Consider the following 16,427-nt stretch of genomic DNA (forward strand, 5'->3'; position numbering starts at 1 on the left):
CTCCAAATAAATTAAAACGATTTTTGAATTCCAGAAAATAGAGTAAATTCTTAATGACTCAGGGTAGAAAAGCATTCTTTAAATCTTTCAGGGAGAAATGAATAAATTTAACTACTTTAAAACTTGAAACTTATATACAACCAAAACACCATAAACAGCATTAAAAAGAGACCACAGGGGCACCTGGGTGGCCTAGTCAGTTGAGCATCTGCCTTCAGCTCAGGTCATGATCAGGTCCTGGGATCGAGCCCGGGGTCCAGCTCCCTGCCCAGTGGAGTCTGCTGCCCCTTCTGTGCTCCCACCCCCCGCTTGTGCTCACTTTTACTCTGTCTCTCTCTCTCTCTCTTTCTCTGAAATGAATAATAAAATCTTTTTTCTTAAAGTGAACATTAATACACATTAATACCTTCAAACCATGCATAAGAAACAAAAACAGCCCAGTAGGAAAAAGGCAGATGATATGGAGAGGCCGTTCACAGAAACCACATAGCCTACAGACATGGGAACGCTTGTCCTTGCTGGGTGTCCCAGAGACGTGGCATGTTTCAGCCGCCTGAGCACAGCAGCCACAGGCATCTGTGGCAGCGGAGAACGAGCTGGACTGCCTGCTCTGTACCACCCGCCCCCATCATTTCTGCCTGCAATCCTGTACTGCAGAAAAACACTCGTACCCGTGCATGGAAGGACGTGCTCAAGAATGTTTGTTCCTGTGTTTGTATTAGCCCGAAATTTTATTGGAAAACCTTAGCACTGAGCGGGAAGAAGAAAGTGGTGTTGCGCAGTCAGTTAAATCCTTTGGAGCCGTTGAAACACATGCAGGAGAGCCGCGTTCGTCAGTATAAGTAGATTTCCCTGAGTGCGCCGAGCCATCAGAGCAGCGTGCAAAAAGGCTGCCGTCGCGGGCCCGCGTGTGTCAGTGCTTGAAAACAAGCCAATAATCCCTGGGCCACAGCTCTGCGTCCAGGGCAGCCCTGAAACCCTGGCCATGTTTGGCAGCGAATTCGCCCTGACCCGGCGTGTTTGCTGCAGGCCTTCTGTCTCTCCCCTGCTCCCCCGCTCTGCAGGGCAGAGTGAGCCAGGAGAGCCCCCTCCAGCTGGCGCAGCCTCCTGTGACCTCCTCGCTCCTGCAGGCCGTCACCTCCTGCCTGGGCGTCCCTCTGGTCCTTGGCCCTGGGTGGGGCTCCATCCCTCCGCGGTCGTCCTGGCCCATCTGCACCTGTGCAGGTCGCCCCTCTCTAGGGCCTCCCATTACTGCCGGGCTCCTGGTGGATAAGATAGTTATGGGCTTTGCTGATCCCACTTGGTGTGAACAAAAATATTCTTGTCTGGAAATATTTTTGTTTTTGTTTTTTTAGGATTATTTATTTCGGTGGGGAGCCAAGCGCGGGGGTGGGGAGGGGCAGAGAGAGGGGGAGAAGCGGACACCCAGCTGAACAGGGAGCCCAACACAGGGCTTGATCCCAGGACCCTGTGAGATCATGACCCCAGCCGGAGGCAAACACAATCCGCTGAGCCGCCCAGGGCCCCTGGAAATCTTTTCGAAATATCAAAGTACACTTGAATTATACACAAAGAAATACTTTGTATTCTCTTATCAGGAGAAAAAATTTACTTGGGTAAATGTAAATGCTAAATGCTAAATTTGTCTAACAAATTCTTGGTGTGCTTTCCTCTTTCTTTTTTTCTTTTTAAATTGTGGTATGAGGAAAACCTACTGGCATGTGTGACTCCTGAACCAGAAGATAATCCACATCCAGCTTAGTCTTTAAAGGAGCCGTGCTGAGTGTGCACCAGCCCTGAACGGCAGTGAGCCTGTGCGGCGGGAGGAGGTCTGCATCCCTCTGGCTCTTGCCTCTCTCCTAGACTCCTTGTTCTCAAACAGGCAGCCAAGGAGGGCAGGGAGGCACCCACAACCCTGCCCCGTGCTGCTCATTGTCTTGAGGAATTCGGTCATTCTGACTCCGGGAAAACTGGCCGTCAGGTTAGTGTAAGTTTGCGAGATGCTGCTGTAGACCAGCCGTGTCGGTCAGACGGGGGCTAGCCCAGCACGGAGCCGCTTCGTAGCCACACCTGTCCTCATGCGTCTCCTGCACTCACTCACCTTCGGGAAATCGTGGGGAGAAGCCGTAACGGGAGCACAGACATTCTGCTTTCTCTTCCCAGTTAGGAAAGAAGCTGCTTTTTAAGATTTCCATTTACTGGAAAATGAATCATTAAGATGATGGGTTTGGGCTTCACTTTTAATAGTTGTGATCCAGTTGGGAATGTAGAAGACATCGCAGTGTGTGAAATCATAGCAAGAGCTGAGGCTTTTTATATGATCCATCTTATTATTTCTAATCATTTGTGGAGCACTTCACATTCACAGAGTACCTGCAAATAATTTTATTGCACATTTAAATGTTTTGTTGGTGGTGGGTATCTACATAATAGACGTGAAATAAGGTAGGAGTCTTCACTGTGTTGTAAATGTTTGTCTCAGAGCATATAAATATCCACGATCAGATTTCCTCATTTATGTAGGTTTTGCACACGCGCAGATTCCGCGTGCCTTTGAGGGATGTCCGATGGCGTCGAGCTCGCCGGGGCGGCGCTGTGTCAGGCAGCTCCCTCTGCCGCGCAGTCCTGCCCCCCAAGACAGAACCTCTCCGCGTGCTGTAGCAGCCATAGCCACCACCTATACCTGCACACTGACTGGGTTTTTTTAAGAGTCTTATCTCAACAAGCATTAATTTGGCTCCTGCGTAAAGCACTATTGCTGGTCATCAGCGCGTGCGTGCGTCCCTTCCGTGTAGGGCGGGGGGGGGGATGGACACACCATCCATTTCTAGGTGGCCACGACACGACGTTCTCGTCTGCTAGTGCTCGTCGCCCCCGGTGCAGCCTTTTCTCTCATTCAAAGCCCTCTGCCCTCCTTTTACGAACAGCATCTTAATCCAGAAAAGTTGTTCGCGTGACCACCGTCTGTTAACATTTAGTGTCTCTGTGCATGTGTGGTATGTCTACGTGTGACTACGGATACTTGTGTGTACGTATGTGTACGTGTACTAGACCGAACTTCACCTCAAAGTTGTTGATGATTTTGTGTCTTTTTAACATACCTTAAGCGTTGCCTGATATTGAAGTGTCCGACTTACAAATGTTATTTACTACATAATCTGATACAGTTGTAAATAACTTTGGGATGGGCCACTTTGTTGAGAAATCCCTTCTGCATATGTGATTATTTCTTCAGTAGGAGTGCTGGGAGAGCGGTTAGGTCGGAGCCTGACGGTTGGGAGGCTTGTTAGTGCACGCTGGGTTCCGGAAGGTTCCTCCCATGAACATTTACCAGCAGCGTGCAGACGCGCTTGCTTTCGTGTCCCCGTGTCAGCCCGGACGTGCATCTTCTCTGAAATCGTTCTTTATCATTTCTTAGGCTAGCAATGGCATTTGTTGCCTTTTTTTTTTTTCCAGCTAATAAAGATCAATCACTAATAAGTCATCATTTACTTCTCTTTCATTATTAGTGTACAGTTTTTCAGCAACTTTTTTGTAGTTCTGTGAACTTTATTTCACCATTTTTTGAGCACATGTACATGGTAGGTATAATGCTGAGGAAGTACTTTTAGAAGTTAAAAAGCACACGCTCAACAAGGCCCTGGGCCCCAGAGCTCACCTAGAGGGAGACAAGACACAGTTAACGTTAACGCAGAACGGCAGGCTGTCCCTGATTCCCGCGCAGAATGGATGAGACAGACTGTGCCCCACAGTACAGTCTTAACCCTTTCCTCGTTGTCAGTCCCCCGAGCAGCATTTTTCCACTTTGTTTCCTAGTTGCTCGCCTCCCCCCTCAGCCCCAAATGAAGGAGAACACTACGGAGTACAATTTGGTTGGGTAGGGGTTCATCTTTGGAGGGCCGCTAATTATTATCCAAGAACCAAATTCCATCCCCTTGGGGGCTGTAGCCCCACCGGAGTGTGTGTGCGGGGGTGAGCAGGAGGGCTCACCGGGGGCAAGAGAGGGGTCGCGAAGCTCGAGTCTGAGCCAGGCTGTCGGGTGGCCGTCTGCCGCCGGTACTGGAGGAGAGCGGGATGAGCAGGTGGGACAGGTGTGAGAGCGGTTCCAGCCCCCCACAAACTCTGCCCGCATTTGCACCTCCTGGGCGGCCAGCTGACGCCGCAAGGGCGTGACTGAGGCTCGGACGAGTCGCCAGGTAGTAAGTCACTGAGGTCACACGGGTGGCAGTAGCTAAAGGGGATCTGCCTGCCTGTTTTCTGTCCCGCCCCTTACCTTCACCTGGCGATGCTGGCCCAAGTCCGCGCTCGTGTGACGCTAAATATGACGGCCCGTTTCCCAGGGGCCTTCAGCGTCGCAGATGTACCCAGCCTTCTAGCCTTCGCTGGTTCCGCGCGCCTTTTTGGGTTGTCTCTGCTTCTTCCAAACCCCTGCCGCCGCCCCGGCTCAGAGCAGACCTGGAGGCCATGGGACAGTCGCCCCCCTGCCAGTGCCAGTCCTTCCCTGACTCCTGGCCTCGTGCTCTTGATTATCCTTTCTGCCTCACGTGCAGTCTTTGTCCAACAGCGAGCGTCCTTCTCTGGCTGTCTCACACGGGAGCGCTCGGTTACAAGGAGGCGCAGAGGAAGCACCTGTTCTCGTCCCTACCCCACACCCCCCCACCGTTGGCTTGGCGAGTCACACTTCACAGGGTCACCTGGCTCACCGTTCCCCTCCTCGTTTTCCACCTGTTTCATTCCTCTGACTCCCCGATCCATCTCCCCTCCGACCAGCTCTCCCCTCCCGGGCGATCCTGGTGTCCCTGTGTCTGCCTCCTCAGCAGCCCCGAGCGCCGTGCCCTCCCTGCTCCGCACGCCCTTCCCCCATGCTCTGGCCTCCCGCTCCCCAGCTACCCTGTGTTGCACAGGGTCCTCAGGGCCTGACTCCCTTCTCACCCGTACCCTCTTCACGCAGGTCCCTGCAACTGCCCCAGGCACGCCTCTCTCCCGGACCTCAGACCCACACACACAGCAGCTGCTGCCTTTTCTCTTCCTCTTGAACGTCTTAGAGGCCCCTCACATTCCACATTGTTGGACTCAAATTTCAGAGTCCAAGCTCTGACCCCTTCCAGCCTTCCTTGCCTCCGAGACTGGCCCCGCTGCCACCGCCATCTGGCTGCATGTCACACTCTCAGGTCGATCCTGCAGCCTCGCTCCCCATGCTCCCCATGTCAGACTGTCACCTGGCCTTGTCCCTCTGCCATGTCTGCACCACTCCCCCCATCACCACAGGTACAGGTGACCTGCCGCCACACTTTCCAAGCTTGGTCTGGAGAGGACAGGTGTTTTCCTTTAATTCTTCCATCTTTAGCAGACTGAAACTTCTGTAAGATTCCATCTAAATTAAAAATGTGAAAAACATGTACGAGTACAAGCCCATCTTCTGTTACTACTGCATTCGACATCAAATCGGATTCATGCTTCCTCCTCACAGGGACGGGGGCTGATGTTTCCAGAATGTGGGTAGGACACGTTGCGCACGCTCTTGGAATCCTGCAGAGGCCGGCCTGGCCTTCCCTTCCCCTCGTCCTCACTGCTTCCCCGCGGCCCACGACACCAGGCCTTTGGCCACCGGAGCTCCCCACTGCCCTCCTCGCTGGGTCTCTTGCCCATGCTCAGCTGGAGTTATTTCCTAGGAAGACCACCCTGAGCACTCTGTTCAGACCTACCGCCCCCAGCAGAAAAGGCCAGCCTGTGTGGCATGGGCAGTTGGGAAACGAGCAATAATTAATTGCCCCTGGATACAGGATCTACTTAGATACAGACATAGAAGTGGTTCAAATGTGGCAGAATAACTTTCCCTCTCGCGTTTCCACATGTGCAGTTAGAATATACACAGCCACACCTACGATGATTCTCCAGAAGTCCAAGCACCGACCTTGACCTGCGCCCCAGGGAATTCCCCTCGTGGGGCCTGCGGGCTGCTGTCAGGAGAGGCCGGGAGTCGGTCCCCACTCAAAACAGGCCCCTCCATGGCAGGACCCATGCTTGCCGGGTCCTCGTCCCAGTCTAGGATTCGCCTGGCGGGTGTCGGTGCCAACAGGAGCAGTGCGCGCCAGGGTTAGTACCTGAGAGGTGGGCGGCGCCCTCCAGTGTGTGTTACACAGGACCGTGTCGTTCCCTTGCCCAAAGCCCTTCCGCGGCTCCCCAACCCCTCAGGAGGAGTCTGGATCTCTTGTGGCCTGAGGCCTGCCTTGCTGACATCCCATTCTTATCCTCACACCTGCGCTGTCACTGCCGTGTGCCGGCCACCTGACCGATCACCGTCCCTCTCGCACATGCAGGTGTCACTCAGGCAGCTCCCCCTCGGCCGGGAGGGTCCTGCCCCTTGACCCCGCTGTTCTCCTTCATGTCTGGGCTCCAGCAACTTTCCGTCCCTGACATTAAGTCTGGCCCCAGGTAACATGTTCCCGTGGCTTCTTGTTCAGCAGGCACCATGAGCGCACCCAAGTTATTTCTCTCATCTTCGAAAAAAAACAGTGTCCTATCTGCCTTTCTTGCTAGATCCTGAGACGAATGCATGCCAGGGTGCACGTGGCCCCAGGGCCTGCTGGGGCCTGCCAGGTGTCAGCCACACACGAACGCGAACGGCGGCGTCTGCGGCGTGCAGAGGCGTTAGCGCCCGGTGTGCTAAGGAGATGGGCAGCCGGCATCCACTTCTGCCTGCTTGGAAGGCTGCGGCGTTCTCTCTGAGGACGTCTTGCCGTGCGTTTGCCCGGTGGCCCTCCTGTCTGTCGCATCAGGGCAGAGGATAAGCAGAGCGAATCCCGCTTGATCAACCAGCGTCCTGGTCGTTTTCATGTTGGTAAAACGGGATGATGTCAAGCTTGCAAAACCACTTATTTTATTGTCCCACGCAGCTCATACAGATACCAAGAAATACCTCTGGCATATACCATAAAGTTAAATTATTGAATTTAAATTTTGAAAATTACGAAATAAAGTTATTTGGCTGCAGAGGAAAGCAGTCATGGGGGTGGGGGAGCTTTCCCACAGGAGCTGTGGAGTGAGCGCCGGGGTTCTCCGCGACTGACGAGTCGCTGACCTCCACCTCTGAAACTAACGGTACATGACATGTCAATTAATTGAATTCAGATAAAATAAAATTTTAAAAAACGGTTCTCCGCCCTGTGTTCTGTCATTTATTAAACTTGAATGTTCTTGGGATTAGCTCGTCTCACACTGCACCTCAGGCTCGGCGCCCTTCCGGCCTGACGACCCGCACAGCGTTGGCAAGTGGCGTCTTCGGTGCTAGCCGCGGTGTGGCCTTGCCGTCACCGCCAGGGGCGGCTGGCGCTGGGTCCAGTGCGGCAGGCACCGCGTGTGGGGGTGCTGTGCTTGTGCTGACGCTTCCTGCTGTGTCTTGCAGAGCAGCAAGAACTGGAGAGCAGCGGTTGACCTGTGCGCGCGCCTTCTCACCGCCCACGGCCAAGGCTACGGCAAGAGCGGCCTGCCCACCGGCCACACGGCAGACTCCTTGCAGGTACAGCCCCTTTGGTTGCTCATAAAGTGGCGACACGGAAGGGATGTGACCTTTCATGGCACAAAGAACAACATGAGAACAAAACACAGATTTTTCCTTAGCCCAAATTTAATATCAACGTGAGTTCAGTCTTCCTGTCCTGATCCCCACTCTGCCTCTGGACCCGGAGCCCCTCTGGGCCCTCAGAGCTGACCGCTCACCCACATGGCTCTGTCCTCTCCGAGCTTCCCCTCTGCCTCCTGCCGTGGCGACTCCCTGCCCTACAGCGCCCGCCCGGTGCTGCGCTATCCACGTCCAGCCCTGCCCGCCCTGCTCTCCCTCCTGCCCGACTCCTGTTCCAGCCCTCCCTCGCACTCACACCCGCACCCTCTGGACTCCATTCTCAGCAAGGATTGGCAGGTTAGGCCAAATCAGACGAAATCATTTACATCATTTTTCTTAAGCTCAAGAGTAATTTTTATAAACGTGTAATTAGGCACATGTGCTAGAAGCGGAGCGCAGGCTTTGTTATACTGGGAATCAAGCTCTGCTACAGGATTAGTAGGAAGTAGGAATTTCTGAACCCGACGGTCATAGGTAACCTGTTGTTTCACTTGTATTCTGTGTTTTAGCTTTGGTTTGTGAGGCTGGCACTGCTGGTGAAGCTGGGCCTTTTCCAGAATGCCGAGATGGAGTTTGAGGCCTTTGGAAATCTAGACCAGCCTGATCTCTATTACGAGTACTACCCTCACTTATACCCGGGGCGAAGGGGTAAGGCAGTGCTGCTCATACTTACGCCTTTGCATGTGTTGTACTTTGCTTCGCTTCACACAGAGTAAGCATCCTCCGTTGCCCTAAAGTATCCAGTCAGGAAAACCAAGTGAGCAGCGTAGCAGTGAGCCTGACTTACGGTACGACCTCACTCAAGTTTCTAGACATGCTCTCGGACATCCCCACTACGCAGCCTTTCCCTCTCCAACAGCCCTACTTGAGCACCTGCTGAGGGACAGCGGCAAGGCTCGGTGTTAGACCTGGGTGGTGGTTTTTGTTCCGACTTTCTAACTGTGCCGCCGTGTAAGCCATAGTCTACATCATGACCTACTGCAGACACACACACAGAACAAAACTTTCTTGCAGCAGTACTTCATGCCATTGTCTGCTGGTCTCTATCCTGATTTTAATGTGGATAATGTGCTCAAAAACCTGGTTGCAGGCCCGCAGCAGGCCCCAGCCATCATCTGGAAGACGCTGGGCGCCAGCACAGGGTCGTTGTCCGAAGGCAAGAAACTCGGACTGGGGAAGGGAGAGCACAGAGGACAGAGAGCCTTCCAGGGCACGAGCAGCTTTGAGGTAGAACAAGTGGTTCTTGATGGAGAACCTTGTAGATCTGTCGAAACCCGTCCTGTGTGGCTGTCGAGCGGAAGACAGCTTCGGGAGGACTTGTGCCGTGGTGGCTGAAGGCCAGGGCTCCACTGTCTGGCTTCCTAGTAAGTCCTGCTCTCTGCTTAGTCGCGTGGGGCCCTGGGCAAGTGATCGGCGCCTCTGAGTCTGGCGTCCTTACCAGGACAGCAGGGCCGATGCTTCCTCGGGCGTTCGTGGCAGTTGGGCAAGGTCTTACACACACACAGGGTGTGGCGACGGCAGCGTCGGCTTTTGTCATGTTCTGTTCTTAGTTCGTTGGGGACACATTGTAGATGACAGCCGTCCTCTGTGAGATCTGCTGGCCAGCATCTGCGGGGTGTAACTGTGGAGGGATAAAGGAAAGCTCTGGTTGTCAGGAGACAGAATCTGAATCAGAGAGAAAATAGAGTAACAGTGCAGAGAGCACAGAGGCCTGATTAATAGTGAAGATCGTGATGGCCATAGCGTTGTCGGGAACTTACATCAGCGTCTCACTTGGTTAACTTGAGTAGTAGGTGAACGCATGAGGCAGAAGTAAAGCACGTTTCTCAGCTTCCTCTTGCGCTGTTTTCTCTTAAAACTCGGATCCCGGTTCTGGGGGTGGGGGGGTGGGGCACACAGGGAAGGAGGAAGCTTTCTCCCCCCACGTGGTGGAGACAGGAGCCAGGCCGGTGACCGAGTCTGCCCAGGCTTGAAGGGGGTTTCTAGCACGTGCTTTCCTTCCTTTTAGCCTCAGTAGTGTGGCCAGTCCTGTTTCTTCCTTCTGACTAAGGGAAGTTACCCCTTGTAGAAGAGAAGTGAATGGAAAAGGTGGGTTTTAGTAGCTAAAGCTGGGCAGAAATCAGACCGGTTGGCTTGACGAGCTTGATAGGATGGACATGAAGCAGTGCGGCGAGTGGACTCAGAGGGGAGCAGACAGCAGGCCCCCCTCCCAAACCTGTAAAACTTCTTCCCAGCCTGTGGCCTGTCGGGTCGGGGTGGGGACCTGATGGAAGCTGGGAGCCACTGGGAGCAGTGTTCCTGAGGACAGCCCAGCTTTCTGGTGTCGCCCCAGGTGGAAGAAGTGGGTCAGGGGCTGCCCAGGCCCACCGCCCATCCGCGCCGCCTCCGCTGCCGGAACTGTGACTGCTGTGGGCCCAGCCGGGTCTCTGAGCACGTCCCCGCCGGGCGGCAGCCCCAGGAAGCCGAGGGCTGGTGGGCTCTGTCCGTGGGGCCCGGCTGTGGTGAGCCCCATATCCTGTGCGATGGAGATTAAGACCACGGTGTTCGGAGGCTGCGGCCTTCTCCTAGTTGCTCGGGGGATGCTTCTCTAGCTCGCAGGTGAACCATTTCCGGCCATTTGAGCCCCCTCCTGTGTCTGGAAGGCGACGAGCAAACTTCCATCCCAGAAAGAGATCAGTCTCTAGCCATTTCTGATGGCTCTGAAGGAAAGGTGCCCAGGGAGGAGTTAAGGGCAGTGGCCAAGGGGACATTTGGGTATTTTTCTGCTTGATAAATGATGCCTGGTGACTTTGGTAATCAAGATAGGACAGGATAGGGGATGCCTGGGCGGTTCAGCCTATTGAGCGTCTGCCTTCGGTTCAGGTCATGATCTCAGGGTCCTGTGATCGAGTCCCACATCAGGATCTCTGCTCAGAGGGGAGCCTGCTTCTCCCTCTACCTCCATACCCCCTGCTTGTACTCTCGCTCGCTGTCTCTCCCACGCTCTCTCTCTCTGGCAAATAAATAAAATCTTTAAAAAAAAAAAATAAAAGGACAAGATATTCTCATACTTACGAGGAATAGCTATGCTTTCCTTCAGCAAAAAAAAATGTTTCTTCCCACCCCGCCTGAATGCAGGCAGAGCGCAGCCACCAGGCCTGCCCCCACGGCGTGATTGTGCTCCGGGGCAGGCGGCTGCCCCCGTGCAGATGTGGGGACTGGCAGTGGCGTCGATAGGTGTCTCGTCTGCAGCCGGCAATACTCAGCTTTGGCTACACAGGCCCATCTCTTGGGAGATTCAACTCCCAGGTTTCCTAAAGCACACAGCTTCCCAGGTGCTCCGGTTTCCGTCCCTGTTGAGGTCTGTGAGAACAGTAGGTTCAGAGCAGCTGCGTGCCCACCAGCTGCTTCTGCGTTCACCGCGGGTGTTTAAGATCCAGTAAGAGCCCAGACGGCGGGTGTGTCCTGTGCTGGCCGGGGCTGCTCCCGAGCCTTTCCTCTGTGAGCACAGCAGTAGCTGGCGTGCCCGGATGGTAATGCTTGCTCTGTCCTGCCGTCCGGAGACCCTGCCCTTTCCACCCAGCTTCCGGGAGCGCGCCTTGGTGCAGCTGGTGCCGAGTTTCCTGTAAACTGAGGCTGAGGCTTCAGGGTCAGGTGCAGGGCTCCCTGTCACCCCGAGCCTCCGTTTGGAGGACATACATTCCCCAGGAAAACACGCTTCTGATTTGGCCGGAAATTAAATTGCACTGGGATGTGGATAAAGAGAAGATAGTAGCCGTGCATCATTAAGCAGCTAATTTAAATTATGGAATAGACATAAATCCTCCATACATCATCACCAAAGTGTGTTAACATTCGTCCGCAGCGATATGCTGAAGGTTTACTAATTTTTTTCTCATTTTGTGATGTCACAAGCTTAAATGCAGGATTTTGATTCATTCATTTCATTTTAACTTGCAGTATGTAAGCAAAACAAGTCATTAAGATATGCTTTAAAGAGGAGGCTATACCACTATAAACAAATAAATAAGTTTTATGAACGAGCTTTAATATATTTTATTTAAATATCAGGCATGATTTTACGCATTCAGAATATTATAGCAAAATTGTCCTGAGTAAAAATCATGAAGTGCTTTGTTTTGTTCTTTAAATTTTCATCCCAGAAAGGAAGAGTCTTGTGGTCTGATACATGCCTAGCCCTTTCGTAGCTAGTTTCTGCTTGTCTCAAGGGTGGAGCGTGTGTGTTTCCAGAAGCTGCACACTGTCCCTTAATCGGCTTGAACGCTCCCTCCTGCTTGAGAGAAAGAACAGCTGTGAGCCTTGAGCGCCCCAGGCCCCACCCTGTCCCCAGGCCTCTGTCCCTTACTGCTTCCTCCCTTCAGAGGCGCCGCCGCCCCGCCGCTCAGGGCCCCAGAGGTCAGAGGAGGAGCTCGGTGCGCAGGGCCCTCGCTCGCCCTTCCGACAGCAGGGGAGAGCGTTGCCTGAGCAGGGTTGACACTTCAGGGGCACACTAGGCCACCGAGCTCTCCCTGTCCTTGCCACCAGGTGCAGGGAACTGCAAAGATCAGTGCTGGTGGGAGGGTAGAAGATGTCGAACAAGAAGGAAAATGGAGCTCCACGGTGACACCATGTGGCCTCTGCGCCCCGGGGCAGAGAGAAAGAAAGATAAGTGTATTGTAAGGTTTGTTCTTTCCGTAGCTTTCTGATTTTGAGACAGAAGTCCCCTACCCGTGAGCTCTAACCCTGGCCAGTAGGGCCCTCTCCGACCTGGAGATGCCGGCGCACCGGTTGGTTTGCACGGTTGGCCGTGTTGGGTCTTTCCGTGTCATTCGCTTCCTGTTCGCCCCATTTTTACTACTTCTGTCCCTGGGAAACCCAGTCTGGGGGGCCGCCGGCTTGAGGCCTTTCTGCTTCATTCGGCCAAAACTGAGTATTTCTTTGGCAGTTAAGTATTTCTTAATTGAGAAATAAAATACTTAATTATTAAATTGAGTAAAAATACTCAATTAAGTACTTGAGTATTTCTCTGGCAAGTTTCTTTGTTCAATTAATTGAACAACTTTTAAATACAAAAAGGAATTTTATTAAACACTCAAATAATAAATATTAACACTTTTCCCACATTTACCTCAGCCATTTGTGTAATAAGCTCGGGTATGCATTACCGACGTGGCCTTTCACGCACCTCGGTCCTGTTCCCCTCCCAGAGGAGTCACTCCCGTGCGTGTGTCACGTGTGCTCGTGAGTCTTTTCATGCCCACTGCACGCACACGTGTACACACAGACACGTGAAAGTGTCTGGTAGACGTTTTAAATGCACATTACAAGCACACCTTTCTTCATTTGCTTTCTCCCACAGAACGTTTTTCGTTTCCATACACATCCATACAGAGGGACACGTAGGAGGTTTCCACTTCCAGGCGGTGACGTGCATGACCGTCCTGAACAGCCGTCCTTGGTCGCATCCCTGTGCACATTCTTGCGCATCTCTAAGGCACACGTTAAAAGTGCCACCACTTGGCTGCATGGCGTTTGTATTCTCAGGTTTTTTTTTAAGATTTCATTTATTGCTTTGACAGAGAGAGCGTGCGCACAAATAGGGGAGTGCCAGAAGGAGAGGGAGAAGCAGGCTCCCCGCCAAGCAGGGAGCCCGACGTGGGGCTCGATCCCAGGACCCCGGGACCATGACCTGAGCCGGAGGCAGCCGCTTAACCGCCTGGGCCCCCCAGGCGCCCTGTATTTTCAATGTCATAAGAAATAGTCAAATTGCTTTCCGAAGCAGCCGTAGTAATTCACACTCCCAACTCCACAGTCTTAAGAGGTCTGTTTCCCGACCTGTGAATCCGTCATTACTGGTCAGGCTTCCGTCTGGGGGGTCTGAAGGGCTAACCTCACACTTCAGCTTAATGCTCCCGAGTGAAATGCCTTTTGTACGTGGAAGCGGCCGCGGGGGCTCCCTCTGCAGGGCTCACTCCCAGGGCGAGTCTGTGTTCCCGTCGGTTGTCTTCTGCTACCGGCCTGTCACGGTTCCTCACATAGTTCGAGTACTTAATCTTTTGCCTTTTGTGACTCTTGCGAACATCCTCTCTTGCTCCGGGAGTACTGTTTCCAGCGCTAGAAGATACCGTAATTACGACGTACAAACGTCCGCGGCCTGTCACGTTTCAGAGTGTCCTCACCTTGCTTCCATGTGCTGCTGTGTCAGAAGTAGTGCGGACTGATCCTGCCAGTGTCCTTGGAACCGGACCAGGCAGGCTGGAACAGGTGAAGCACCCACCACACAGCTTTCTGGAACATTCTCCTCGCTGAGCTCCAGTGCGTGGTTGCTGTGACCACCCTGTGGGTGTGGAAGTAGCTTTATGAGGAGGGCTAGTGGAAGAGAGAGTGGATAGCAGCTCAGGTGTCCGGGGCCCGGAGCCTCGGAGGGCCGAGGCCACGCAGAGCTTCCCGGGCTGTGTGTCAGGCGCTGTCACAGACCGTTCCTCCCGTGTTCCCCAAATGTACCCTGACCCCAGCTCCCTGCTGCCTCAGCTTTCTGTAATGGGAACAGACGGGATACGCAGTGAGCTTCGTGAGCATTCCCCCATGGGTCCAGCCACCTGATCCTTGACCCCGTAGACAGACACCCCACGACTCCCTCCACACACCAGGAGCAGTCAGCCCCCTCTGGAAGCCCACTGCCACCCCACCTTTTGGGGCAGGGGTCGCAAGAGGAAATGGCAAGGGGGTTGTGGGCCCCAGCCTCTTGCCAAGATTAGGAATGTTTTTGGTTTTTGTCTTTATGTTGACCACTGAGGAATGGCTGGGGAGTGATAGGGTTTTAGCACACCTGTCCAAACCCTACACACTGTTTCCCTTTGGAGGATCGTTCTTTGTATGCTTGTAATCACCTTCTCTCTTTAATTTGCTTTTAATTAAATTACATTTGTTCTGTAATTGTTAATCCTGGAGCACACTGCTCTGCTCTCTGAAGGGTTTGCTTTCATGAGACTTGTAGGCGAGCGTTGTATCTGCGGATGACGCAACGAGATCATTCATTGTGTCTCTTCACTAACGTCTTGCTCTGGTGTGGCGTGTCTGTGACAGTGCGTGAACCAGGGTCAGTGCACGGTTGACTGCTGTTGATGGTTTACGTTGGGGCTCATGCTGTGTATCACACGTGTTGTGTCTGTATCTGCACGAACAATGAAGTGTGCATTCCCGACATGGTGGGGTCCTCATCGTTGAGATCCACGTTTTGTAGGACAGTGAGATTGCCCAGCATCCCAGCACCACCTTTTTAATCCGCTGTGTGGAGCTCTCTCTCTTGTTCAAAAGAAAGAGCCATGATGAGAGTGGGCAGGTAAAGCTTGCACAGCACTTTGGGTTTTCAAAGTACTTCTCGACGTTAAAGAGTTCACTCAACTTTCTCTGCGTCTGAAGGAAAACTTTGAAGCCGAAGGTGGGAAATAAAGTCTATTTTGATGCTGCTTAGTGTGGCGTTTAAGAAACGCAGAGGCGGGGCGCCTGGATGGCTCAATGGGGTAAAGCCTCTGCCTTCACTCGGGTCATGATCCCAGGGTCTTGGGATCGAGCCCGCATCGGGCTCTCTGCTCGGCAAGGAGCCTGCTTCCCCCCACCCCTGCCTGCCTCTCTGCCTGCTTGTGATCTCTGTCTGTCAAATAAGTAATAAAATCTTTAAAATAAATAAATAAACGCAGCGGCTCCTCTCATACGGAGTCTAGGTCTGTGTGCTGAGTGGGAATTCTTAGAGCTGCGTACGATGGTGTCCTATGAAATCGTATTTCGGGACTGAGTCCTGACAGGTTACCAAGTCAGACTGAAACTGATGAGGCAGACACTTAACTTGGACGAACCCTCTTACCCGTCCTCCATCTCCGCACTCCTCCGGAAGTGAAGGCGGATCGTCACTGGTCTCTCGTCCTTCTCTGCCTTCTCTCCGGAACCGCGCGGTTCACATTTCTGGTTCCCAGTCCAAATCCAAAAGCTCTTCTCCAGCGCATAACCATACGTGATGGCTCAGAACCGATTGTTCAGCGTGCTTCAACCGTCTTATTTTGTTTTCTAGGACGAAATTAGTTCACCTCTCGGAGTTCACCTCTTCTGCTCAGGTCACGTTTCCATTTTATGCCAGAGCTCTTGGGCATTTATCATTTGACGTCTATTTTCCTCCCTCTGAGCAAGCTGGTTGTTAATTTTACTGCTTTTCACAGGCTCTTCATTTTAATGAAGTTTGGCATTTCCAGTCTTTTCCTAGAAGAAATCCTTATAGACATGGAAGTGTTCCATTTGGGGTTCCATTGCTATCGTTAGAGAACACCCCTAACCCGGGGCACCTGGGTGGCTCACTGGGTAAAGCTTCTGCTTTCAGCTCAGGTCATGATCTCAGGGTCCTGGGATCGAGCCCCACATCGGGCTCTCTGCTCAGCGGGGAGCCTGCTTTCCCTCTCTCTCTGCCCACTTGTGATCTCTCTCTCTCTCTCTCTCTGTGTCAAATAAATAAATAAAATCTTTAAAAAAGAACGTTTAAAAAAAAAGAACAACCCTGAGCCCGTCTCACACAAGAACGGCTGGTCACACACAGCCCTCCCAGACTCCCGTGGAGGCGGCGTGTTAGTGGCTCGTGCACCAGAACGGCCCTGGATTTCCCATTTACCTAATAAATCACCGGGAAGCTTCATAATGTGCTCCGTATGCTTGTGGGGCTTTGTAATTTAAAATGCAGAGCCAGGGGTACCTGAGTAGCTCAGTCAGCGAAGCGTCTGCCTTCGGCTCGGGTCATGATCTCAGGGTCCTGAGATCAAGTCCCGTGTCCAGCTCCCTGCTC

The 16,427-nt window shown here is 52.9% G+C and overlaps 1 protein-coding gene across 5 annotated transcripts in view; it reads left to right on the forward strand.

Annotated features, from left to right (window-relative positions):
* TRAPPC12 (trafficking protein particle complex subunit 12) overlaps positions 1-16,427 on the forward strand; it is a 73,630-nt gene that overhangs the window by 20,972 nt on the left and 36,231 nt on the right. For all 5 annotated transcript variants that reach the window (XR_007129852.1, XR_007129851.1, XM_047743761.1 and 2 more), the window contains exons 4-5: positions 7,406-7,519; positions 8,131-8,269. Coding sequence is in view for 3 of the 5 variants with exons in the window: in XM_047743761.1 (XP_047599717.1) it covers positions 7,406-7,519; positions 8,131-8,269 (253 nt within the window). In the remaining 2 variants the exon portion in view is untranslated. The remainder of the gene's footprint in view (positions 1-7,405; positions 7,520-8,130; positions 8,270-16,427) is intronic.

The sequence above is a fragment of the Lutra lutra genome, chromosome 9 (genome assembly GCF_902655055.1).
Source record: "Lutra lutra chromosome 9, mLutLut1.2, whole genome shotgun sequence".
In the NCBI taxonomy this organism is placed as follows: domain Eukaryota; kingdom Metazoa; phylum Chordata; class Mammalia; order Carnivora; family Mustelidae; genus Lutra; species Lutra lutra.